Here is a 26,604-nt window from a genome sequence, read left to right on the forward strand (position 1 = left end):
CAATGCACATTTGTTTGCTGTGCTTACTAAAGCCACAGGGTTATCTTCTGAATCCAAAGCACCCCACTCCGACTGCGCGCTTAGCTTCCTAACCCGTTGGCCTGGTCAAGGGCAAGCCGTCTCTGGGAGCAATAGACAGAAATCTCCACCAAGGGAAAGACAGAAGATGGTTAAAGACAGAAGCTAATCACGAAGTTCCGGCTCACAGCGCCCACGCATCAGCCCACGAGGATGGGACTAACGGCGTGGAGAAAGGAAAGCGGGGCGCTTCCATGAGCCACTCGGCCAAGTGCACTGTGTCACCAACGGGGCAACGAGATGAGCACCGTTCTTCATTCTGAATGGGACCCACGGGACTGCAGGTACTGTCTCGGCTACTGGGCAAACATACCAGCCAGATAAATTTCGTTACGTTCCTCCTGTGAGACAATGTTCAAGTCCTGTTAGTAATCACTCACACATCAAAGAAAAGCCTCCCCATAACACACTTCCAGCAGTTCCCCGGCATCCACATGGGTTTAAGAGATGCCGATGAAGACAAATCCTACGCTAATGAAGGAAAATCCCTAAACCTGTATCCCCAACACCAAGGTTAACGGTCCCAGTTCTAAGTGTAAATGACCTACCACCAGGGAAAGAGTCTATGAAACTTACAAGAACGGTAACACTACAGCATAAAATGCTGAACCCCAGGTTCAAAACCTCAAGAGCAGGTTAACAGGTGGGCAGTAATTCAGTCAGGACCCTAGAAAATGTCGCATTTGCTAGAATGATCTTGTTCTCTACCCAGGGACCAATTATTCACTCCAGGGGACAAAATGAGAACTCTTGATTCCGGGCTGACGTCCCCTCGTGACATATCCTGTCCCTTTGGGAGCTCCCTCTTCTGTCTGCAGCTGGGTGTGCCGATCCGAGGGACGAGAACAGGGAAGCACCAACTCGGTCTCACACACATCCGATCGGAGAAGGTAGGTGCAACAGGGTTACACTCGCCACCTCTTCCAAAGAAAGCCAGCGCTTATCTTCCAAACAAATGACATGTGCACACGGAGGGTAACAGAGGAGCCCTTTGCTGGCTACCAGACGGCTGAGCTGAGAAGTCCGGATTCCCACCCAGGGCAGCAACCCTGAGCGAAGGCAGTGCTGCCGGACACTGGACATGGACCGAGATGCCCAGGGCCCTGCTGGACTAACGCATCTCTACCACTCTTGAGAGACACTTGGGATCTTTCCAAGTTTCTCAACACCTCAGTCATTTCCCATAGATTTTGGCCTCCGTGACTATTTCCAACAGCAGCCTCAGGATTCCGCAGAAACCCACCCATGGTATCTGAGGGAGTACTTTCCCACCTGAACACACGGGCTGTGTTCGGGGACGCGGAAGCGGGCGCCAACAAGGATGCTCTTCTGCCTGCTGTTCTGTTGCGGATTCCTGTGAAGAGGCATTCTCGGATCAGAGGGCCCTATCCTTGAGAGGGCACTCAGTCTGACTGACAGAGCCGCTGAGCCCACCAGGGATGAAGGACCAGCACGAGTTACAGAGGCCAGGGGTCTACCGGACAGGTCGGCCATGACCCGGATCACAGTATCACAACCCAGAGCTCGACGAAGTGTCCCACGATAGGGCCTTACCCCGTCTTTGGCTGGGCTCTTGCTAGTGGGGGGCTGCTTCCCCCAAAGTGAATTTGGACTCCACACACCATGCGTTCCTAAGGGCTGTACGTTCCTTTAATGAGAACCTAACTGTAACTTGTAAGTCAGCCAAGCAAATCAGATTAGAGTGACAACAGCTAAGCGGGCTAAGCGGACAGTGCTAGGACTGTGATTTGAGGAGGAAGCTCTGAACGCGGGTGGCCCGAGTCTAGGATTAAGACCACCAGCTGCTGAAGGAGGAGCCTGGGGAAGAGGCTCCAACCATGTAAACTTGCTTCTTGGGGATCCTAGGACGTTACCATGATCTGTGTGCCTGGCCTGGAAGTGGGGGCACCATGGGCACAAGAGCCACCAGGGGTGGCCTGACCACACGCGGCCTCTCGCCTCCCCATCTCTTCCGCCTGGGGAGGCCTCCTTTCCACAACCCAGGAGGGGTGCCTGAGCTGCTGCTAAGACGCCCCAGCAGCACGATGTCCGGCCACAATCTGAGGCCGCCGCTCTGGTGACGCTGACCACGCCGGGGCCAGGAACAGCACAGGGCCGCTTTCCCTCCCCCTCCCCTCTTCTGCTACCGGAAGATCCAAAAACCCCATTTCCCCAGATCACTAGTCACTAACATTGGAGATATTCAACAAGCACAACCCGAGTCTTGGTTCACCTGGTCGTAGGGCTCACTATAATTCTGGGGGTGTCCTCGCACCCCCTCCCCTGAACTCCAGAAACGAAGAGGCAACTGCAGTCAAAGAAACACCACGCACAGCTTTAAACCAACTTGGTGATTTTTATTGATGGGCGACAACTTCTGTACTCCTAGAGATCACTAAACTGTGTACAATTAGAGACGCAGCATTAAGAGGAGCAGACAGCAGAATTAAACAGAGCGACTTAGGGAAATATCAATCTTCATTATTTTGCCCATTGTTCATTACGTGTACACAGAAGCATGAATGCGATTTGAAATCTTTTAATGGCAATAAAGTTTACAATCACCCATCTATGCGGACTAACATCTGAACTCCAAACATCTGCTCTGCGATGTGTTCGTAAGCAGCCTCTCACTGCACGATTATTACAATGTGTTTGTCCTGTTAGGAACCAGCAACTTATTTTTTGTATTTACGTTTCTTTTGAAGTAAGAACTATTTCTTCTCTGATAACTGGCTCATTTTTATCGTTTATCAAAAACTAAAGGGTGGGAAGGAAAGTGTGATGGATTAAAAAATTTATTTTTTTAAGGAAAGATAAAATTCATTTTCACAAATTTACAAGTGTTGCTGGTGCAGGATTTATTCTACTAAGCAATTAGACTGGGAATCAACGCAAGTCCCCCTTCTTACTCAGGAATCGGCATTATTTCAGAAACATGGGTTGTGTGTATTTTCTTAAACCAAGCGACAGTCTGTTTGAACCAAATGATTTTGATCTGGAAGGTGGACGTCAACGTGAACCGTTGTGCACAAGCCCCAAGGCGTCTGCTTTCCGTTCTAGCCCATTTCTGCGAAGGAGAAGAGTCTCTCCAGAGAGCCGCTGAAGAGAGGGAGGACGTCAGAGGGGGTCGCGTCTGCAAGCGGGCGGCGGGCACACGGCGCACGGGCGGCTACAGCAGGTCCACACGGCGGTAATACAGGAGGTAGGCTGTGCGCTCCGCAGTGGGCTTCACCACCTGGTACTGGCTGATCACCTTGACCGCCTGGTCGTCGATGCGCAGCCAGCCATTGAGGCCGATCTGGAAGACGTCCGTGGTGTAGTGGCCGCCCGTCGCGCTGCTGCCGTGGTGGTAGACCACTGCAAGAGAGGCCCGCGGGCGACCCGGTGAGACAGCTGCACCCCTGCAGCCGAGGGCGCCCACCAGCCCCCCCCCCAAGAGCCACTGCATGGGACGCCCCTCACCGAGGCAGGCAGGACACAGAGACATCACTACACAAAGCTAGGTCACATCATCAAAACTCTGCACAATTTCCAAGAGAAAGTCACATGCGTGTATCTTAATGACATTTTAAGGATGTTTAACGCCTCACAAACACAAGATGCCAGCTCCGTGGGGCCGTCCCGCACGCCAGCTCCTCGGGCGAGGACTGCCCACCATTCCACGTCCGTCGCTGAGGAGAGCACACGGGGACAGAGCGCGAAAGACGCCCGAGCGCGAAAGACGCCCCAGCCCCACCACCGACCCACCTCCAGAAACGCCACCCAGAGACCCAAAACGCTCACGCCCTTCATCTAGCCAACCCCACTTCCGGATGCTCTACGGAGAGCGTCTGAATCTCGGACCCACAGCAATACCCACGCTAGAAGGAATGGTTAGCGGACTGCATCACGGCAGAAGGACAGACAGGAGGACTGGACACATAGAAACATGCTTGTGAAAAAACACAAATAGCCGAGAACCCGGGTTTTCTGGGGCTGTCATCACAGTGAGTGACTGCACGTCTCAGGAGGGACAGCAGGGCTGTGACACGGGCCGAGTGCAGCCAGCCCCACCAACATGGCACTAGTCCATCACCCTTTTCCCTTTTAAAAAATGTTTTAATTTTTTATGTTTTAACAAATAATGCCAAAATAACTATAATAAATACCACTTGTTATTTACTTTAAAAAAAAAAATCTGTCATCTAAAGACACCAAAGGTCGCATCTTCCCTCCGTGAGGAGGAGGGCGGAGGGGCCCAGGCAGCTGACAGGAGGCTGGGGGAAGGAAACACCCAGCGTGGCCTGCAACATGGCCAGGCGGGCTGTGTGCCACCACAGGGGCAAAAAGGACAGTCACTTGGAGAGGCACCCTACTTAGCTGGCGGGCATGTCACTGGGCTCTGGCGGCCACGGTCACACCTCAGGAGGACCCAGCCCGCTCCAGGCCCGTGGCCACTGCTGGTGGGAGGACAGTCCCTCTGGCAAAGCAGTCTCTGGGGCTCAGAGGACTCCCCGGCTCTGGCCCCAGCCATCCCTGTGACAAACACGACTGGACACCCGAGGGCGGAAGACTGCAGGACGACCAGGCAGGAAGCCGGCAGTGGGATGAGCACAGGCACTGCTGGTCACCGAGATCACACGGGCATCAAGGGCGTGAACAGGCTCAACACAGCTGGTCCCTTGGACCCCAAATCTGCTTTCGGGCTTTTGTTCTGGATTCTCACCTCCAAGACCTACGACTTGGACAAGACTTTATAGGAAGTGACCCATCAGTGGGATGTAAGGGACCTGTGGTTTAGCGGACCCGTATTTCCTTCCGGACACTTGCATTCGCAATCCTCCAGAGCAGGCACTGCACGCAGCCGGGGTCTCCGCGGCGGCGGCCTGGGGACCGGCAGGGCGTGTCAGGGCTGCAGGTGAGCCCAACGGGACAGGGCCGGGCAGTGCTGCACTCACGTGCTCTCCCGGTCCCACAGTCAGAACCATTTTCACCAAGTGCTTCCTTCCTCACGTTTTACAAAAAATGCCAACCCATCGAATACAATGCCCTTATTTCTGAGATTAGAAGCCGTGAGAGGAGGAGTCAGGAACGCAAGTGACAGCCCCAGTTCGGATGCGGGACCACGGCGGCAGGCAGAGTAGGACCCAGGGCTCCTTGAGCAGGGGACAGGGGACTCCTAGGCTTCACCCTTGAGCGCCAGCCTGGCCCGGCAATGGCCCTGAGGGGAGGAGCGGCAAGGGCGAGCACAGCAGCACTTCACCTCCCGCTGGGACCTTGGGGCCGAGCTCCCCGAGCGGGCCGGACCCCAGGGCTGCTCTGGTCTCCGAGGCGGGCTGCAGGGCCTGAGCCAGGGCGGCAGGGCCTCCGTGACAAGGCAGGGCAAGGAAAGGGCTGGGGACCCCACAGGAGCACGTGGCCACCCTGTCACGGGAGAAGCCATCATCACGGCTTTGGCAGAGAAGACAACGGGCAGAGCCGCAAGCAGGAACACCGGACTGGACCAAACCCCACCCGTGTGCAACAGGGACCTGACCCGCTGATCAGGGCCCAACCCAACCTCCTAAATGCACAGGAGGGACTGGCAGTGACGGTGTGAAGCCCAGCCCAGCCACCACCGGTCAGAGTGGAGAGTGTCTGTCTCAGAACTCAGGTTTCCTGTTTTATAAGACGAGGGGGCCCCACCACCTGTACCTCAGGACAGCTGCGAGAACAAATGAGATACTACAGAAGGTCCCTAGTAGAAAGGTCCAGTGAACGTGTGACGGTCAACAAACGCTCCTGTCATTTTAAATTACAAACATGCTCACCAAAGCCAACACAAAAGGAAGTGTACAGAACAAAACAGCTAGAAAATTCCAATAAAAAAGGCCAGAAAGTACCCGCGCTTGTTGCAAATGGTGACTACCAAGAGAGACATAAAGCCTCAAAGGCCCGGGAGACTCGGGCTGCAAAAGAGGAAGGAAAGCAGACGAAGGACGCCAGGGGCCTCAGGAAACGGAGGGCCAGGAGGTAAGAGGGGTCAGGGCCCCCAGTTCTGGGGTTGAGGATGCCATCATCCCCCTCGGAGAGCTCCGAGCCGGAGTGTTGCAGCCCAGGAGCCCGGGCGAGCCAGTGCACTGAAGACCATCCAGCAGATCGTCCGTGTGGGCCCCTCTCCCCTAACCTGATCAGGCCACTCCGCGGTGCTGGCCCCCCGCAGAGGTAGAGCCCCCCACAGGTAGCACCCCGCCACACAGGTACCGCGACCACCGCAGCCAAGGTCACACCCTTAAACTGCCAGGCCCGCGGCCTCGCGCCTGCCCCTCGGACTCGAAGACAGAAAAGATGCTAAACAAGGACTGGATTCAGCTTAGAGCCGGAAGGATATTCAGTCACATTTCAAGCACCGGATGTCAGGACAAACACACATTTTCATCAAAAGACGTCCTGACTTAGCAAGTCCACGGGGAAACCTGCCGAGGAGTCTAGGGTCTGCGTGAGGCTGTGCTGGAGCAAACCGTGCCTGGGCACAGACCCTCCTATCACTGCTTCAGTAAGGAAATAATAGACAAATTTACTTACCCGCAAATAGCCTATAGGTTCTGTGGCATTTAAAATTCTTATTTTTAACCCCTGGAGAAAGCAGTTCTGAAAAACAAAATATCAACAGCTCCAGTCTATAAAAGCACTTCAAGAAAGGCTCAGAGTAACGGAAGCAAAGAGTGACAATGGTCCCCACTCACATGCACCCCCCCCACACACACAGCAGGCAAACAAAACCCACGGCCTCCCCCGGCACGCAGGCCCTGCCCGTGGGGGGCCAGCCAGGCGGCGCAGCAACGCCCCCCGCCAGCAAGCAGCCATGCGAGAGCAGGAGAACACCCTGAGCCCGCCCAGCTCGTGCCAGAAGCCGCTTACAAGCAGATAGCCTAACCGCTGGAAAAGACAGCCGCCCCCTCAGAAACAAAACAAAACAGCGCCAGGAAACCTAAGAACTGGAATGTTTCACACGTGAGACCACAAAACTTCCACCGTGTGAGTCAGACAGTCTCTCCAAAGAGGCACCGGTCCACCAGCTGGGCAGGCGGGCAGCCCTGTCCTCGGGGCCCCGGGGCCCCCTACAGGGGCAGCACACCTGCAGATGGGCCCGGCACGGCCCCTACCAGCTGGCCCCTCCCATCCCCCACCCATGACCCGCACCGGGGCCTCTGGTCCTGCCTTAGCTAACTCCTCTTTCTCGAAAGCATTTAAGGTGGCAGCTGCCGTAAGAGCACAGCCAGCCGGCAAAGGTCTGTAAATAAAGCCCGTGGCGTCAGTGCAGACGGTTTATCTGGGCAGGAGGGAAGAGGCAAGAGTAAGGGGCACAGGATGCCCCGTGGGGCTCGGTGTGCACACCTCACCCGACAGCCCAGGCACAACAGCACGGGCGACCTGGTGTGTGACCCGGTATGTGATTCTCAGCTGGTATTTCTTCCCCTTTCTGGTTCTCAAACGGGATCAGAAAAACATGCTCCCTTTGAACGAAGCAGCTCCAAGGTGAAAATGGGAGGGACCACAAGCTGGCCCAGGAGTCAGCCCGTCAGCTGGACATCGGCTGCAGGAATGCAGCGTCCCTGCCTAGGGCTCTAGGCAAGGCCAGCTACCCCCAGTCTGGGAGTCCCCGGGCCCGGGAAGGAGTGGAGTGTGGCCACGCTACGTGGTGGGGACTGAAGGGGCTGCATTCCTCTGCAGAACCCAGCGATGACATCCCACAACCACTTTTCTGTTTTGCACACTCCCTGATGATTTGAGAACTGTCTCCAGCTTGTTCTCAGTCAAGGCTGGACGGCACAGCACCTTCTTCACAAAGCCGGACGCTCAAGGACAGTTCCCCTTCACGCTGCACTTTCACCGAGACACCTGGAACTTGGTGCTTTGGTCAAAATGCATCAAGGCTGCTGAGCCCCGGTTACCTGACAGAGACTCGTGGCCAACAGAAAGCCACAAACCTGACCCAGTGTCACTGCAACCAGAGGTCAGAGGAACCCCCAGGGGCCTACGGACAACTCTCTCACTTCACTGAAAAAGCCCCTTTCACCAGGCTGGGCTGCGCAGCTGTTAACACTTAGTATAAAGAAAACGATTTTGTACCACTAACCCATAAAACGTTTCTAGAAAAACGATGCTCATTTTGATGGACAGAATCTCTATTCTTCTGATCTAGTAAGAGTATATGGTTTCTTCATCTTTGCCTTTATTTTTCAAGAGCTCCTTTGGTGCCAATTTTAATACAAAAATCTGTGATAGGCCGAGAAACTGAAAACCAGAAAGTCACATGAGAACTTCCTTGTTCTCGACAGTAGACAGAAACGCCAAGCGTCAAGCTCACGGACTGCCCGGACAGCTGTCACCACGAACGCTTCCGCCCTCCGTGTCTGTTACCTTTGCTGATCTCCAGGTCCACAGGGTAGTCAATGTTCTTGATGAGCTTCTGGCATCCCCCAGTCTTCTCGTAAACAAACCGCTTAAGATGCAGCACCAGAACGGGAGGGAGCTTCTCCAGAGTCACTCTCCGACTTATCTCCACCTGAGGCACAAAGCAGAGCGGGACCCCGAGCCTTACTTCACGCGGCAGATGATGCACGTCCATCGCACAAGGACCCCCCCCCCCCCGAGAGCCCGTGGCCTGAGGGTCCAGGACAGCACCGCTCGGCCGTTGCTGGGTCGAGGGAGCTTCTCAACATCTAACACTCTGCTAAGAGGCCTTCTGAGAGCTACCGACATTCCTCGTACAGAAAGGCCACCATCCTGTGAACACAACCGCAGAAGACCCCACGGCCTCCGCGAGCCCACGTGTGAACTCCCCCCTCAGAAGCCCTGCTCTGTGACGGTCACGACACACAGGCGCAGAAACTGAAAAGCGAATGTCGCAGCAGAACTCTGTGTTATGTATGCACTAGCACACTTTCTAACAAGTCCCACAGCACTCATCAAAGTGAGGCCAGGGTGTTTCCCAATACCCCAAAAGCCATCTATTCTAACATTAATTTTACAAGTGCCAGTTTTCTCCATTTATATGCTCCTTACGTGCTTTAGCAGGTCTAACGAATGCTGCTTTTCGTTAAAACGTGTCCTCACGAACCATTCTTATTCTCCTTATCTATTGTTCTTTGTACCTACAAACCCTTTGATGCTTCCTGGGTTTACATGAAGAACACTTCTGGCGGAAATGTGTTTGAGTCACGGTCCAAAAGATACGGCAGAGATGAGAAACCCACGAAGCGCTCAGAAGACCACATACGTATCCAGGTGGACGTTGTCTGAACGGGCACCTGTCTTCCCACCCAGACTCCGACCCCAGCTGTGGGACCACCCGATATGCCTCCAGAGTCCCAACGTGTGTCTGCATCCTGGTGTCTCCACACCCAACAAAACGTGTGAATGGTGGACAAGTGTGGCTACAGCTCGACAGTCAGAAACTGGGGTTCTGACGAGTGGACTCCAGCGTCCTTATTTGTGAACCAAAGAGTTGGGACGAACATGTCTCCGGGATGCTTGTAAGTGCTGGTGGCCCAGGCCAGCTTTCAGGCAATTCATTAACTGACTAATCTGAAATTTTTGCCTGTGTTTTGGGTTTCCAGACAAACCGAGACAAACTTTTCTTCACCCAAGAAAACCACATCTTTTCTATACAGCAAGTAGTTTATATAATCATAGTTTCCCATGGACCTTCATCATGTGTTCCCACAGCAAAAAATCTTGTAACCTTAAAATATAAAAATATTAAAGTTTAAAGAAATCACATTCCAGAAAATGGGATACTTGCTCTTTCCAAATATCCCCACCCCATACGAACTGGCCGAAATCTTCCTTTCTCCACCATTTGCTTCTCTGGGTGGTGTTGCTCCTGGTCCGGTAACACACCACCACCAAGGAGCTGCGAGTGAGCAGTTCCATTTCCTTCCTCATGGCTCACCGGAATGCCTCTTCCGCCTGCGTCCTTCCTCCACCTGCCATCCAGAACAAGCCCCTGTTCCACCCCCCCCACCCCCCGCTATCCCCGAAGCCCACGGCTAACTGGAGCAGGAGCAAGAGAAGAAAACCACCCACGAGGGGGCTTTCCTGGCAGCCCGGGGGAAGGCAGGAAACCGCCTGCGGGATGAGCGCCCACCAACCTCCACGGGTGGCCAGAGGAGAGCCAGCGAGGAGGGAGCCACGGGGACAGCGACGCCACCTCCGCAGCCACAGCTGCCACAGAAGGAGCCAAGCGCACAGCTCGGTCACACCAACCAACCTCACCGAAAACAGATACCCACTTTCTCTCTCGTTAAGTTCCACCGCCAGACTCTGCTTACTCACTGCAGACAAGTGCCAAGACTCCGTCTCTCGCTCCTGCCACTTGTATTTTTTAAATAAAATACAAGTCATAAGAAGCAAGTCCGAAAACGTGGTGGAGGCTTAGGCCTAACTCTGTGTGGATCCCCCAAGAAGACGGGTTCGTCAGTCTGAGCAGGAGGCCCCAGATGACCACAGGTCTCCAGTCCGCCTCCGCACTGCTCTCCCAGCGTGGGCTGCCCGGCCAGGGAGGCCCAGCGAGCTCGGTGAGGTGCTGGCAGCGTCTACTCTTCCTGCCCCTTCGGCCGCCACACAGTCTGCTCACAGCAGGCTCCCCAGGGACGCGAGGGACTGTGCAGGTGAGCTCTACCCCCAGCTAGCCCACAGTCCCCTCCCCCGTGTGCTTTTCCGCATTCACAGGCATCACCTCGGCAAAGGAGAAGACCCCCTCGACCGCTGAGTGGAAAACAGGCGGCAGCTGGTACATTGGGACCCCAGGAACCAGTAAGCTCTCTGAGAGCAGAATATTCTCGCCCTCTCCTGCCTTGGCCGACAAGTACACCCCACGAAGCTATCTGCTTCCCTTGACGCCTGAAAACTAAAGGACTCAGGCTTTTGTCCTTTTCAGATCGAATGAAAGACTAACAGACAAGAAAACAGCTACTTTCTATTTGTCGATGTCCCTGAAGACCTACAAGCAAATGAAAAATAGATAGGTTTGGAGTCTCCTTTCCCCCCTAACTAATCTCACGGAACTGCTCTATGGCGTCAGGGATGTAAAGAAGCTACGTGGCCTCCGTTAGAGGTGGTACTGATTTTTACCCCACCGTAATTCGACTATCAGAAAATTAAAAGTAGCTCAAGACAAACAATCCAAGCAGCCACTACCTTGGGATCCATGGTTTAGAGGTAAAGGAGGCTGCTGGGAGCATCTGCCTCGACCATTTCATTCCAAAAATGTCGAAACTTCCAATCCAAACCAGTTAAGCACCGGGGTTAAGAGGCAGAATGGAAAGGCACTTCTCCGCGCTCCCACTTCTGGGCTCTTTCCACCACACCACAGAGCCTCAGCACATGTGACGTTCGAGATCAACTGTGAGTATACCTCTTGTTTGGTTTTTGTGGTATAACCCTGGACAGACTCTCTTGCCACCAAGCTCTCCAACGCATCCTGGACCGTCCGGATCCTGTCAGACTGGATGTCCAGCTGCAGGGTGAAGAAAGGCTGCAAAGTGGCTGACTCCTTTGAGCTCTGCTGGTAAACCACAGACCTGAGGGGCAGAGACAGAAACAGAAGACTGTAAGAGTCACCGCTCCGTCCCACTCTCCGTTAAGGCAAGCCAGCAGGAGAAGACGCATTAACTGAAAACGAGATCGCTCAGTATCACCTTTAGAAGACCAGAGAGAACAGAAAAGCCAAAAATTTACTGAATTTGGAAATAATCCTGCTGAATACCACCTCCTGACTGTTTCCGGCAACCACCCGCAGGGTGACCATTCTCCCCGCACAAGCAGGCGGGAAGAAAACACGTTCATCTTCCAAATTCCTGCACCTCCACTCCACACTTTACTGAACGCACCGGCCAGGAAATGCGCCTCTCCTGCCGTGGCCTCAAAATGCTGACACTCTCCGTTTTCTCAACGTATCACAGCCCGAGAGGAAACCCCAAGGTAAACAGAATATTTTTAATGGCGTTTTCCCCCCTACAAAAACGACTTACAAGAGGAGAGGAGCAGGGCGTGTATAATAAAAAATAAGTGAACATTCCAGGAAACAAGGCTACCCACCACCCTCAAGAAGAAGGTGCCAATTCAACCTTGTTTTCTTAGCTGGGTTTTCATTTTTCTTTTTCTAAGTTTTTCTGAGTACAACTTGTGTGCTCGGCCCATCTCTCAGCCCCGGCAAGGAAACATTCCAGGTTTCTGCAGTCTGAGTGACCTAGTTTACGAACGGGATCAAACGGGCGTGCGTGGCTACTGAGGCTTCAGGGGAGAGATTCCGTGAAGAGCCGGCTGAAAGGCCCCGTGCCCGCGCCGCATGGCTGAACAGCAGCGCTGGGACACACCTCGACGCCCCTTCCCTTCCAGGGTGCCACGGGGGAGCAGCGGCCCCTTCCCGGCTCCAAGAGCGGCAGGAGTTAAAAACTGGGGGAGGAGGGCGCCTGGGTGCCTCAGTCGTTAAGCATCTGCCTTCGGCTCGGATCATGATCCCAAGGTCCTGGGGCTGAGCCCTGCATCCAACTCCCTGCTCTGCGGGGGGCCTGCTTCTCCCTCTCCCACTCCCCCTGCTTGTGTTTCTGCTCTCACTGTCTCTGTCAAATAAATAAATAAAATTTAAAAAAAAAATGGTGGAGGAATCAAGAGGCGGCCCTCCTGACTCCAATGGCTTAGACTTTTATTTACGTGGCCTGAGGGGAAAGGTGAGGAAAGGAGCTGGTTTTTCAGAGGGAAGTGAACACACACCCCAAAGACAGTGAATTAAAAAAAAAACACAAAACCCTTCCAGCTGTCTGAACAAGGAAGCGCGCTTCATGAGGACTACTACTACTTCACACAGGAAAGAAGTGTCCTAACTTATAAAAACTAATTCTTATCTTCATCGTTTCTTAAAAATGTCAACAAGGCAATTTCAACATAAAAAGACCACCCCAAGGCCAGAGGCCTGGCAGAGCCATGCAGGCCAAGCTAGAAATTTCTACAAAGTGGACTCTGGTTTTCCCCACCGGTTATTCTCAAACAAGTGTGGGGTCTTCGGGAATGCTGGCCTCAGTGGCCTTAGCATTTTGATACTCTCCCTGTGTGCAGATCTGGTGCTGCCGTCCTACCCATCGGGCTGTTCCTTCAACCTCTCTCCCATTCCTAAGGGACCAGCCCAAGAATGCTAACGTCAGGGGTCTAACTGAGAGCTAAGGTCACAAGCCAGCCTCCTCTCACTGCTGTCGCCTGACCTGGATCCCTGCTTCCCCTCCCCAAAAGGTCCAGGCCAAGGAATCACATCTGGCAAAAACAAGTTACAGCAGCAGCGGTGAGAGGCTGGGAGTTTCCCCAGAGCACCCCTGACCGCAAGAGGCTGATGTGGGGAGACTTCAAAACACAAAGGGGCCGGCAGGCTCTAGCTCACAGGGAAGCGCTCAGAAATGACTCGTTTGAGGGGACCGGCTTCGGAATCCCGTCCGACACTGCAGCACTGACTGGCTTGAGAAGGAGCTCACAGACATGCTGAGGTTTTACCAGCCTGTTGAAAGTTTCCATGCCTTGGGAAGGGCGTTACTTCTTTTGGATACACAGCATTTGGGATAAGCAAAGGCTGAGTCTCACTAAAAAAACCGCCCTTGTGGGATACAACATGAGGCCTTTCGAGAGGAAATCCTGCTCTGATGAGGCCCTTTGGGACTCTGGATGACTAACCTCCTTGGAGACGGCCCCCATGCTCGTGAGTCCCACATCACGGTGGTCCTGAACGGCTCTAACGTTCAGGATCAAATGAAAGCCTTCTAGAAGGACATCATCGAAGAGCAGCGAGCGGCTGGCTGACAGGAACTGGGGCGGGGGCGGGGGGAGGAGGGGCAGGCACTCCAGGAGGCGCCAGGTGCCCGAAGTGTCTCCCTCCATACTCCCTCACCTTTCTAGCTCACTTGGTTCGGGCGCCTAATACTCTCCAGCAGACACAAGAATGTCTTCTCTTAATGAAACATGTATTTCCATTAGCAAGTCCTTCTCTTCCTACCTAGCAGAGTGCAGCTCGCTCAGGGCGAGCAGTGCTCAGGGAGCGAGGGGGCAGGACTCAGGGCGGCCGCCGGGCCCGGGGACAGGCACCCTGTGCCGAACTGCTGTGCGGGACGAGAGCAGGGAAGCAAAGGGAAGTCCGGGACAGAGTGGGCACGGGGGTGTAGAGGCAAGCCGTCGAGTCCACACTTTCTCAGACACGTCTTATCGCAGCAAACCCCTGAAAAAAGCAAGCACTAAAGTATTCCAGAAAAGCATAAACCTGATGTGTCCCCCAAAAATGCCAGTGATTGGGGTCTGAACAAACTCCGCCTGGCGAGTGACTGAAGTCTTATTTCTGGGGCCCACTTGCTCCCACTCGTCCTCACTTCCTTCGCCGGGTTCCTCCTGCTCGTCTTCGTTCACTGAGTGGCTTTTGGGTCCGTTGGAAATAGTGAGTTCTGAAAAGGAGACAGTTTGCTGAAGCTACCATTGGCAACAGTAACAGAAAGGTCCTACCGAAGGTGCCTGCACAGAGTTAGCTTTAGAAGTGAAATCGGGGTGTGTCCGACGTTAAGAATAAATGCAACACGTACGCCCACCGGACCCCTGCGTGCATGAACTGCCAAAGACAGCGCGCTTAGGACACCTGAGAGATCCAAAGGCGGACTGGAAAGTGGGCATTACTGTCCTCGCGGCCAGTCGTCCTAACTTGGAAAGGGGCTCTGGTCACACGGGAGAGCACCCTCCTCCCGGAAGAACGCATGCTTTGGCATTTAGGGGCGAACTACTCTGGTATCCACAACCCAATGTGTGTCATTCGGGGTGCCACGTGCCGTGTGCGGGGCAGAGAGGAAGGAGGCGTGACGACATGTCAGCAGGGCCGGGGCCAGCACCTTGACAGTATTCACCACCTACTCTGCCAGCTCCTCTGAAGTTTCCTCACTTTCTCAGTAAGAGTTGAAGGGAAAAAAGCAGAGCTTCTGGATATATTTTAATTTATCCAAATAGAACAATCTCAATGGTCTATAAAATAAGCAACGTAGAGACAGCCAGACTCGCCCTAGCGAGAAAGGGACGCCAAGGGTCACAGACCTGGGGGGAAACAAAGTACCACTTGGGCGGGTGACAAGCGTTCGAAGAGAATTCTTAAGGGAAGGTCCTCACAGGTTTGTGGCAAACAGACCACGACCTACTTTCGTTATTTGGTGACAGGAGTTTCTTGAGGTTCAGCATTTCCTCATGAAGTCCATTTAGAATGAAGCCCAAGTACTCCTCAGCATCTTCTTGTCGACCCTGAAAAGGCCAGATGTGAGCACATTAATTTTAACTGGTCCCCACACGAGGGCTGCAGGGACCATTATACATGCACAGTCAGACCAGGTCTCCTCTTAAATTTCCAACAAGACTGAATGTGAAGCACTTCCCCGAGTTACAGGAGCTCCGCTTCAGACCACAGAACGGGCAGGCTGAGACGAACGGGGGCCCGGAGAGGGGGACCAAGTCCATCCTTCTGAGTACAGAATGAGCAGGAATTTTTATTTATCTTTCCGTATTTCTGAAATTTTCTACAATAAATTATGTGCTGCCTTTATGATAAAAGCAGTCACTTAGCAGTTGCTCTTTTGCTGACATGAAACAAAAGACCAGGAACAGAGGCCCAGGGCCACCTCACGGCACAACCCCAGGGCCTAACGGTCACACCGGGGGTTGTGGAGAGCAGCCCTGTGTGTCTCTTTCTATTTTTGATGATGGGCAACTACAGGGGAAAGGACCCAAATTACAGGTAAAAAGCGCTACTGAGACAAAGATTTAGCTAACGGCTGTACACACACACACACCAGAAAAATCATTCAGAGATGAGTCGCACAGCAGTCACGGACTCATCTTACAATCTCAGGATTAGTTCCCATATCACTCTTTGGAGCATAACCACATGTTCCAAGATTTTCGAAGTCCTTCTGCCACCTCCGGGGGCATCCGTCTGCTGACACAGAGCTGCAGCTCTCAGCCGAGAGCAGCTCTTCAGAGCGGAGGGCGCTCTGCATGTGCGGGAAAGGGCAGACACCGGCTCGCTCGAGATGCAGAAAGAGCGGACAGAGCAGGCTCGAGGCAGCTGTTCTTGGAGAGGCCGGCTTGCTCGGCTGGTCCTTGGTTGGCACCTGGGTACCTGGATTTGGGGAGGGATCCCCCCTCATTCTAAAAAGTGAGAAGAGACTGTGCCGAAATCGCACAGTGTGGTTTAGGGGCGCACACCTGCTTCCCCTCTGTGAGTTTGGGACTCCGGACCAGTCCTTAGTAAAGCCCCGGGACACTGAGTCTCCGATGCGCTTCCAGAGCAGACAACATTTTCCACGTGCTGTCACACGCTGATGCTGAGAAATGAAGTGCGTTCTCCTGACACACCGGGAGAGGAGTCTCAAGGTCTCCTGCGGACATCTGATGTCGCTTTTGTGTCCCTGCACTGTACTGAACCCTGTGAGAGTAACAGCTTCTGAGTCCTAGGAGTACTTCCACCCCGTCACCGACCTGGGGCGGTGTGGGGGAGCCAACAGAACAGAGCCAGTATTCATGTAACGCTGAAAGACACCTCTATCCACGAGCAGAACTTCTGAGCAGGGTGCCCCCTGAGACGCGCTGCTTTCCCTCTGCCTCCGCCCGAGTGGACGGCCGCCCTCTGGCTTCTAGAGCACCGGCGTGCGCATTCATCTTAGTACTTCTCTTGCTGGCCTGTTTTCTTGGATCTAATTCCCCTACTGGACGGTGAGCTCTTTGAGGGCAGAGGGCACAGTCTAATCCGTTTCTGCATTCCCACCATTCTGTACATTTCCACCTGGAAAGTGTAAATTCCAAGCCGACAGCTACGAGAGGAGCAGTAAAGTGCCCCTGGTGGTATCCGGCTACCCCGTCCTGGCCAGTCACCCTTCCCCAGAACAAGCAGCTTCATATCGCTTTACTCAGCTTTAGTGGAATTGTTCTGATGATTTTTCTTTCTAAATAATTTCCCTGAGCATCACTTCAAATGCTTATAGTGACCCACATCAAACTCTACTCAAGACCTCCTTGGCCCCTGGTCCCGTTCCTTCAGGAGCAAGGCGCATGACTGAACATGTAGACAGGAGACAAGGAACTGCTAAAAACACGTGAGGATGTTTTCAGCTCTGCTGAAGGCCGCCACCATTCCAGGCCCCACCACCGAGCTCCATGTAAGAGGCAGAGCAGCGTTCAAGGAGCGGATGGGGATACCAGGCTCTGCACGCAGGAGCTGTGTGACCTTGGACAAGGATCTCGCTTTTCTCAAATGCAACAAGGAGACAAGCACTACTCACAGGCTTGAGTAAGCTTACGTACAGAAAGAACTTACAGGAGTACTTGGTGCACAGTAAATGATGCATGAGCTGGCTCTGATTACGGTGATCGTATTTTTAATATTCAATCAAGCAAGCGACTCTCTAAAAAGCCGAGATCTACTGAAGCCCCCCCACCGCCAGCACTAACAACGCGCCAGGAGCGCTGAACAGCACCCGTGCAGCTGCGACCGGAGCACGGGGCAAACTTTCTACTGGCTACGAGAGAGCAGTGCCAAACCTTTTCAGACAGGCTCGACTTGATGACCGTCAGAAGTCTGTAAATGTATGTAGGTTCAAAAGCAGCTCCCGGGCGGATATCTCTCACGATTTTATCCCCAAGAGCTGCAATGGAAACAGGACACAGATTTTCATAACAAAAATGGAGTCTTCGAATGCTCAGAAGCAGCAGCGTCAGAACTCCCCCAGCCCCCCGCCCTCACACAGCGCCGAGAAGAGCACAGGTGTAGCATCCTGCATTTTAAATACATGTTCTTTCAAACAAGACTGAATTTATGACATTCAGTCATCAGACCTCCTAACTGACAGTATGTAACGGGCATCAGAAGACCTCATTTTTACTCACCTTGTCTGGGTTTTGGAGGTACTGGCATATTAGTAAACTCATTCATTAGCCGAACACTATAAACACGGGGGAAACAAAAGTTTAGTACATTTTTTTTTTTTAAAGACATACTTTTACTAAAGAGCCTCCATGGCTAAGCAGAACGTTTTAGTATGAAGATGGCAAATACTAAGTAACCGATGCTATAATGGCAGGTGAGTTCTTCAGTCTTTTCTCTGTAAGGTCTTGGTCTATTTCACGTAACATACACTGGTAAACACCACACTTGGGTAACATCTGAGGAACACAGGAGAACAATGCTCCAGTTTCCTTGATGGTTAACTTCCACATAAAAACATGAACGGTACATTTAAAAATAATAATAATAAAATCATAAGACTCGTTTGCAAGAAATTAAGAACCTGCTAAACTATTTGAATTCAAATTACCAGAGGCAAAAACCCCAGCCCTTGACACATTTGTTAGCACCTTACTTACAAGCTATCTATCATGGGTGTCGACGTACAAGGCCTTTGCACTTTTGAATAGAGAGGAATGAACTTCATCAGGTGATACATCGGAGGGCAAGCAACCAGCGCCTGCAGTGTCTAAGTATCGGCAGTAAGGAAGTGTAAAGGAAATGAAACAGACACTCCAGATTTCTGAAAGGTGCATCACACCCAAAGCATGTAGCACTGAGTCAGCCAAGGGGCTGCAAACTTACACACGTGAACATAAAAAGGGACACGCCAAATGACCATGAGGATGACCACCTTGGGATTTCCATGGAAGGGATTACTCTGCAATCAGCATTTACATACAAAAACTTGATTTGACCAAGATAAATCAATTAAAACAACATTTCTGATTGTAAGTGGACATGCTGCCCCATCAGTCGTGGCCATGCTAGTGAAAATCAGAGTCACCTGATTCTGTCACTCACCAGTCAACAAATCATCTTTTGGGGGGTCAGGAATAACTATATAAGCAAGGTAGGCAGACTAAGCAAGGAACCAAGTCTTTGGACTCAAACTTTCGGGGAGAGGCCCCGCAGCAGCCACACGAAGCAAAGGCGCAGGGGAGAGCCGGGCGCGGCCGGCCGGCCCCAGGGACGGCACTTGAGAAGGATACGGCATTAATGTAGCACCAGTTTCCTTTATTGATCAGCCCACGGGGTTGCAATGACACTGGCTTATGTATCAGGGTTACATTCTCCAGTAACTCTGAAAGAGTGAAGAAGCACATTGAAGAGGTTAGTGACATCGAGTGAACACGTGGAAGTAAACGCTCGACGGCCGGCGGGTGTTAGAGCCGCGCGGGAGCTGCGCGCTGTCCCATGCCACGTACGCCACGTACGCCACGTAAGGGTCAAACAGTTCTTTGAGTATCTCCCCTCAGGGAACACCAACACTCGTTCATCTTTCTGTGGGAATGGAACCGGGGCACACAACTCATTTAACAAGTAGCAGAAGAGGCTGAGATACACGGTGACAGAGACCCGAGAGACCCGGCTCCCCCCCCCGCACCCCGGGCCGAGGGAGGCCTTGTTAATACCGCTACGGAGGAGCCCACGGGCCGAACCCAAGCCTCAGCTGGCGGGGGGACCCCCAGCACCTACGAGGGCCCCCAATGCACCACAGCGGGTGATCCACCGTTCAGTGAGGGACGATACTCCTTTCCAGGACGACTGTCTCGTAATAACTAAACTGTATTTTTCATTAGAATTCCAATTTCTGGAATGTTTTGGGTGCCAGAACGCCCTTACTCCATTCAGAAACACATTATGCTCACATCCTCTGACATCCCTCTTTTCTACAGCCTTCGGACAGATGTGAATGCCACCTTCATATAATGCTTTAACACTTCATTAAATGCTTTCAGTTTTTTTCCCCAGAAATGCTTTAAAACAAAACAAAGTCTCCCCATGTCCCATTAAGAATCTTGTACCAGTGACAGCTGTAAGTTATGGAAACCTTCTACGCTCAGTGCTTTACAACTTACACTTGTTAACAGCCGCACCAGACCCTCAGCCATCCAGGAGAACACCACGACCCCCCTCTCGCCAGCAAGGAAACGTCACCTAGCTTGCCTGTGAGCACTCAGGAGCTACGCAGTGCAGCCGGGGCCTAAAGTCCGTGATCTGTGGCCACTGCACACGGCCTCCCTTCACTTTTAAATTGTGTACCAGAAAAGAAGTAAGTACATGTACATCTGCTGCCGACATCCATCCAAGGCATCACTCAAACAAAAGCAGCTTTTCAATTCTAAAATGCAGTTGGGGGGCACCTGGGTGGCTCAGTGGGTTAAGGCCCCTGCCTTCAGCTCAGGTCATGATTAGGTCCTGGGATCGAGCCCCGCGTAGGGCTCTCTGCTCAGTGGGGAGCCTGCTTCCGCCTCTCTCTCTGCCTGCTTCTCTGCCTACTTGTGATCTCTGTCTGTCAAATAAATAAATAAATAAATAAATAAATAAATAATAAATAATCTTTTTAAAAAAATAAAAAATAAAAAAAATAAAATGCAGTTGGACCGGGAGGTTTCAGACTTAAGCATTAACTGAAGAATTTAATTTGCAAAATTCTAATGTCCACACCAGCACACACATACACACACACACACACACACACACACACCCTCTCTCCACTGAGAGTAAATGCCAGACTTCCTCTGAGGAAGCACACAGAGTAACTGTCCCATTTATAAAAAGTAAAGCATTACAGGCTCAAGAAACCCCGGTGGGATCTATTCAATTAGTCTGGGCTTACAATGCTCTTGTCTCCCTCCTACTATGGGCACAGCACCGGGCTTCAGTGAGGACCACGTCAGTTAGACCTGAACTACGAGCACCACAGGAGGGCCCCCAGCACAGACAGTGCCGGGCGCATGGTGGACACTGTGCTGGGGGCCTCATCTGCACTGTTCATAATCGTCCCACAACCCTAGCAAGGAGACACGGTTATCCTCCTCCTCACTCTACACGTGAGAACACAGAGGTCCAGAGGATTAGGGACCTGGTACAGGCTGTGTCCCTGAGCAGACATGACCCAGGGGCTCCGCTCTACAAACCTTTCACTCAAAGGTTCCCGTGCTAACTTGCCCCACGGGCTTGAGACCGCCCACAGACAATGGAGCTGTCCATTTGTCTTTGATGCATGTTTTCTCAACAGTCCATACTCTCCAGCGTGTGCCACAGACTGGCAATTATTTGATATAATTTCTCCACAAAAATAAAATCTGTGCATTTTCAAATAAGCATCAATCCCAAATCGATACTCTGGCGTGGCCCTGTGGCTCTCTGCCATAGCACGTTCTACCCACCAACAGTCATACTAAGTCTTGACAGAACCGTAAGACTCAAAATCAACTGCTCTCCTGCCACAAGGGCCTCTGTTCAACGACCCGCTGTGGTTCGAAGAGCCCTGCCTGGGCACTGGGTCCTGGAAGCCCAGGGGTGACTAGGGGGTGGCCCTGGGGCAGGGGCGCTTGTGGACACTGAACAAGGGAAAAGCCAGTGCAGGCTAAGCTGAAGGGGGATCCGTGGATGCTCAGCCCAATCCACAGACTGGAGAAACCATGAGACACCATGAGGGGGCCAGGAGCCAATGACAGCAAACAGCAGCTGACACTACAAGGGCCCTGGCTGGGGGATGGCACCTTCCACCCGGAGGGATGGGTTTCTTTTTGCTCTGTACAGTGATGCGATCACAAGTTTAGTTCAGAGGTGCTGGTAAGAGGTACCCAGATTACACCAGTCAACAGTGTACTCACACCCACAGAGCAGCAAGCAACAGATCTGCGCACACACATGCACACGCACAAGCGCGCGCGTGCGCGCGCACACACACACACAGGCCCGAAGCTCGGGCTGGCTCTGTACTCTCAAGAAGAGTGATGTGTCGGGAGCGGCGTCCTGAGCACCAGGCACGTGGAAGCAGCAGCCGGGAAGAGCGTGCAGCGCCCTCCAGAAGCCGGGCGGTCTGAGTTCACTTGGAGGCGAAAGCAGGTTCCAGGGCTCCAAAGAGGGAAGCGCACAGCGGAGCCACTGCCTGAAGCCTGAGTGAGACTAGAGGGGGTCGCTGAGAGGCTCCCAGGGCTGTGGAGGGGAGGCAGCTAGGAAGGGCAGACTCGCCGGTTTATGGCGGGGAAAGACAAGGTACAGGAACCTGTTTCCTCTGATAATAGGGACACGGGCAACATCTTCTAGAGTGAGGGTAGGGGCAGAGACCGGGGGGAGCGGGCGGCAGGGAGTAGCTTAGTGACAATAATCCCTGTTAGTACAGACACTGAAGGAAAATGGAAAGAAAATGACCAGGGACTGAAAAAGAACATCTGAAACTTCCCTCCCATGTCAACTCTCTCAACAGATTCAAAAGCATGTTTATAGCTGGTCAAAAGTGCTTTTAATTAATATCTTACGAAATTTTAAAAAAGGAACTTATGACAAGGCCAACGCCACTCTCGAGAGGGAGACAGGTGCAAAAACATCAAGAACTAAGTACTCGAAGCGCCTCAGGAGAAGGCACCTCTTCCTTCGCTGCCGAGCCACGTGCCCAGAGCAAGCGCCCGGCCGCAGGGGGACGTGCTCAAGCCTAGGGATGCGGAGAGCGAGTCCAACTTAAAACTGACCGGTAGCGGACTTCCGCCCACCACTCATCTGGAAAGCGGGGCGTACTGGTTGGACAGAAACCTTCAGTTTCCACATCACCCCTTCCCTTGAAGCAATGCCAGCTTCTGGCCATCGCTTCTGGTTCACTTATTTTCGGGAACATGCAGGAAAACAGCAGTTTTGCCGTTTGGCTTCTACAATGTTCAACTCAAGGCTCAGAGCATCACCTAGCGGTGTGCTCCGTAACTGCACGTAACAGCACGTTCCCAACAGCTGTCTGTGCACAAAATGAACACGGCAAACCTCGGACACATGATGTGGAACAAAATGACACCAGGACGTTTATCAGAGAATTACTGAACCAGCCTCAAGTCTTTAACATTCTTCCGAAGAGCCTCTGGTACGGGGGCACCCGGGAGCTCCACCGGAGCAGAGGCCAAGCGTTGACTTCACCTCTGGTCGCGATCTCAGGGTCCCGGGGACCGAGCCCCGCTTCCGGCCCCTCGCTCGGTGGGGAGCTGCTCGAGATTTTGTCTTTCCCTCTGCTCTTCCCTCTGTCCACTCTCTCCCTCTCTGAAATACCTAAATCTTTGGGGAAAAAGGTCTCTGGTATAAATTTGAAGATTAGTATCTTTATAGACTCGTCTATACTGAGAAAAAAGAGTGAACAATCTAGATTTTCCTTAATCATTATGCTGCTGTTCTAGAAAACCTTTCTCTCTTACATAAGCTAAAATAGAGTATCACTCTGTCGTTCGTGCCTTCCAGCGAACCTAAACACTACTCTCAAAGACAGACAGCCTGGAATGGAAGCAGCCTTCCCTGAAGGCACCCGGAGCGGGCCCCGGCCCTTCTCTGTGGCAGCAGGCACCGTGGATGCCACCTTGTTATCAGAGGTGTGCAGCTCCTTCCAAATGACTCCCTCACAGTGCTCACCACTCTGCTGAGTCCTCCCTCGCCAGGTAACATAACTTCCAGGCCTTCGCTGTCCCAACCTCATCCTGCCGTCCCCAGGTTCCAGCACATCTCCTACTGGCCCCCAATCCCCTCTGCAAATGATGACTGCTCTTTCTGCTACTAGGAGTAGACATCTCTAACTGCCCTATCTTATCCTTTAGACAACACTTATGACAAAGCTGATCACAACTCACTGACCAAGATAGCGAGTGGCCCACACAAAGTACTTACTAAGAGTACGGCGGGGGGGGGGGGGCTTAAACATCTGGAGACTAAAGGTCTTGGTTATGGTAAATGACTCCATTCATGCTTATCAGAAATGACCCAGTAGACTCTGAAGGTCATTCTATCACATGTTCACAAAGCCTGCAGGTGTCCCCACGAAGGAGACAAGAGCCCAGAAAGACAAACCAGACAACCAGGGTCAAAGCCTGGCTCTGCCACTTCATTTTGCAACCTGAAACGGAAGACCTCACCCCTCCCCGCAACAGAGCCAACAAGCCGCACCAGGCACGGCTGCAGTGGAGACACCAAATCCTGTAACAGGAATGTACAGAACACCTAGCAGGACGGCCAGCTCATCACAGGCTCCGATAATCCTTGCCAGAAAATAAAAAACTGGGGCACCTAGGTGGCTCAGTCGGTTAAGCATTGTGCCCTTGATTTCAGCTCAGGTCATGATCGCAAGGTCCTGGGATTGAGCCCCACATCAAATCCCACCTTGGGCTCCACGCTCAGGGTGGAGTCTGCTTGAGGACCGCCCCCCCAGCCCGCTCCCTCTACACCCACTCCCTCTCTCTAAAATAAATAAATCAATCTAGGGAAAAAAAACTGATGTAGATGGGAAAAGGAACAGAACGGAAATTTATGGAAAACTTTAAGTGAACCAACAATTTTCAGTACTCTAAGAAGTTAAATTACTTAAAATTAAGTATTGAACATTTTGTGAATATATAGAGTTCCATTTCAAAAGATACGAAAGCATGTAAAAAATTAAACATCTTATCTACGATGCTCTCTTAAGAAACAAATATCCAGGGGCGCCTGGGTGGCTCAGTGGGTTAAAGCCTCTGCCTTTGGCTCAGGTCATGGTCCCAGGGTCCTGGGATCGAGCCCCACATCAGGCTCTCTGCTCCGCAGGGAGCCTGCTTCCTCCTCTCTCTCTGCCTGCCTCTCTGCCTACCTGTGATCTCTGCCTGTTGAATAAATAAATAAAATCTTAAAAAAAAAAGAAACAAACAAATATCCAAACAAAGTCAAGTTTTGGTTTTGTAACGTAGTATATATTGGGCCTTTTCCCCCTCGAGAATTTCAATAATCATAAACTAAGCCAGACACCAACACTGACAAAGTTTGTCAGTGTGCTCCTGCTCGGCTGCTGCCCAGTGAAACACACACACACACAAAATCCTAATTCTTGTCCACTGTCACCTGTCACTATTACTGAATCCTGCTGCTACAACTCAATTATTCTGGACTTGCGACAAGCCAGTGTGATAAACTGCTTTCAGTGTTTTGGTACCACTCCTGGCTCCAGTTCCAAATACTACTGTATTCCTACCTTAAAATCTAACAAGCACTGTAATTACCGAGGTCAAAAGACTTAAGGCCAGGCAGAGTGGTGCCAAAGGACAGAAGGCAGGGTACTTCTGAGCTTGAAGCTCAAAGACTGACCCGTGCTGCAAAGACATCACTGCTGGTTCTCTATCTCACCTTCTTTTACAGCAAATGATCAGAAGCTGACGGTCATAACAAACATCTCGTCCAAAGGCCTTCTTTCCAATTCATTATCATCATGTAATTCGCAATTCAGATTCACTGACACAGTAGCCTTGTGGAGGACGGCCTCCTCAACCCACCTTTCTCACAGGGCTGGTGTGACTGCCCAGAACAATGTAACTAGAGCGGCCCAGAAGGCCAGAATGACTCCATATCACATAAACGGCATAAAACTGAAGCTGGTGTCTTCACTTTTTTACAGTTTAAACATTAGGCGGCTAAACTAAAATTCAACTTTCTCATGAAATCTGCCGACGTACAGAAAAACTGAGTGGTTAACAGCCTTTCTCGTATTTCAAGACATACACAGTAACTCACATATGTTGCCACAAATCATTCCAAAGAAATGATTTACAAACTCAGTGGCAACACTTGCACTGTAAACTTTTAAGTCAATATAAGACAGGATTATTTTTACATATACTTTGTGCATCAAATTTTGTTTCTCTAAAACTAGGATGTAGAGGTCATGTCACCACTTAAGTTCTACGAAAATACAAGGTAGGAACTCTCCTTGATTCTTAAGGCCCAGTAAGTGGCCTGTAATCAACATTCTGATGCCACTGACCTGGTATCTGGTCCTCTTCCTCAACTATCCAGAACGTCCTGGAAGTGTTTTCGTTTTCTTTGCTACATCACTTTGGAAGAACACGTCCTAGCTAGCTTGGTTACCTAATCAGCTAGAGGACAGCAAAGTGACCAAAACGTACCATTGTCCATTGGCTGCGGATAACATACGCGTTATAGGTAGAGGGCTCTCGATTCAGTTCTAGAAGATAGACACATCATAAAGACCAGCAAGAACATACACACACGGATACGGAAACTCTCCACCCACAGGCAGGGAGGGATTCCTACAAACAGGTGCCATATCTCTCCAGCAGAAGGCATGCTACATCATCACAACCTTTGCTATTTTGGACAATTTGAAAAGGAAATGCAAAATATTTAAGAAATCATTTCCCAAGATGTAAGTATAAATATAATTTATAAGCCACCCAAAAAATGATCAATCGCAAGGTATGTATTTGTTTACGTTTAAAATAAATACGGACACAGGAACTCATTTTTCCGAGCAGACCCGACTTGTCATGATTCTGCCGCTCTCCTGGAACAGATCTTAGGTATATAACTACTGTGTAGGATCACATATTAAGTAGGTTTTGACTAAAACTCGTAATAAATGGTATGACTAGGTGGTTCGATTTCCTCACTAGGATTTTTTCAGAGCCATCAAAGACCTCAGTTTACCTCCTCCTCTTTCCACTGGAACCCTAATTCATTTCACGTAG

General features: G+C 51.7%; 1 protein-coding gene across 1 annotated transcript in view; it reads right to left on the reverse strand.

Moving 5' to 3' along the window:
- Positions 1-2,410: 2,410 nt before the first annotated feature.
- USP10 (ubiquitin specific peptidase 10) overlaps positions 2,411-26,604 on the reverse strand; it is a gene marked incomplete at its 5' end in the record, with an annotated part of 71,288 nt that continues 47,094 nt past the window's right edge. The window contains 10 exons of the mRNA XM_080829137.1: positions 2,411-3,438; positions 6,625-6,690; positions 8,464-8,608; positions 11,462-11,627; positions 14,345-14,522; positions 15,258-15,357; positions 17,650-17,753; positions 17,995-18,050; positions 18,472-18,581; positions 19,105-19,196. Coding sequence (XP_080685263.1) covers positions 3,251-3,438; positions 6,625-6,690; positions 8,464-8,608; positions 11,462-11,627; positions 14,345-14,522; positions 15,258-15,357; positions 17,650-17,753; positions 17,995-18,050; positions 18,472-18,581; positions 19,105-19,196 — 1,205 coding nt within the window. The 3' untranslated portion in view covers positions 2,411-3,250. The remainder of the gene's footprint in view (positions 3,439-6,624; positions 6,691-8,463; positions 8,609-11,461; positions 11,628-14,344; positions 14,523-15,257; positions 15,358-17,649; positions 17,754-17,994; positions 18,051-18,471; positions 18,582-19,104; positions 19,197-26,604) is intronic.

Source organism: Martes martes (genome assembly GCF_963455335.1).
Source record: "Martes martes genome assembly, chromosome: 17".
NCBI lineage: Eukaryota > Metazoa > Chordata > Mammalia > Carnivora > Mustelidae > Martes > Martes martes.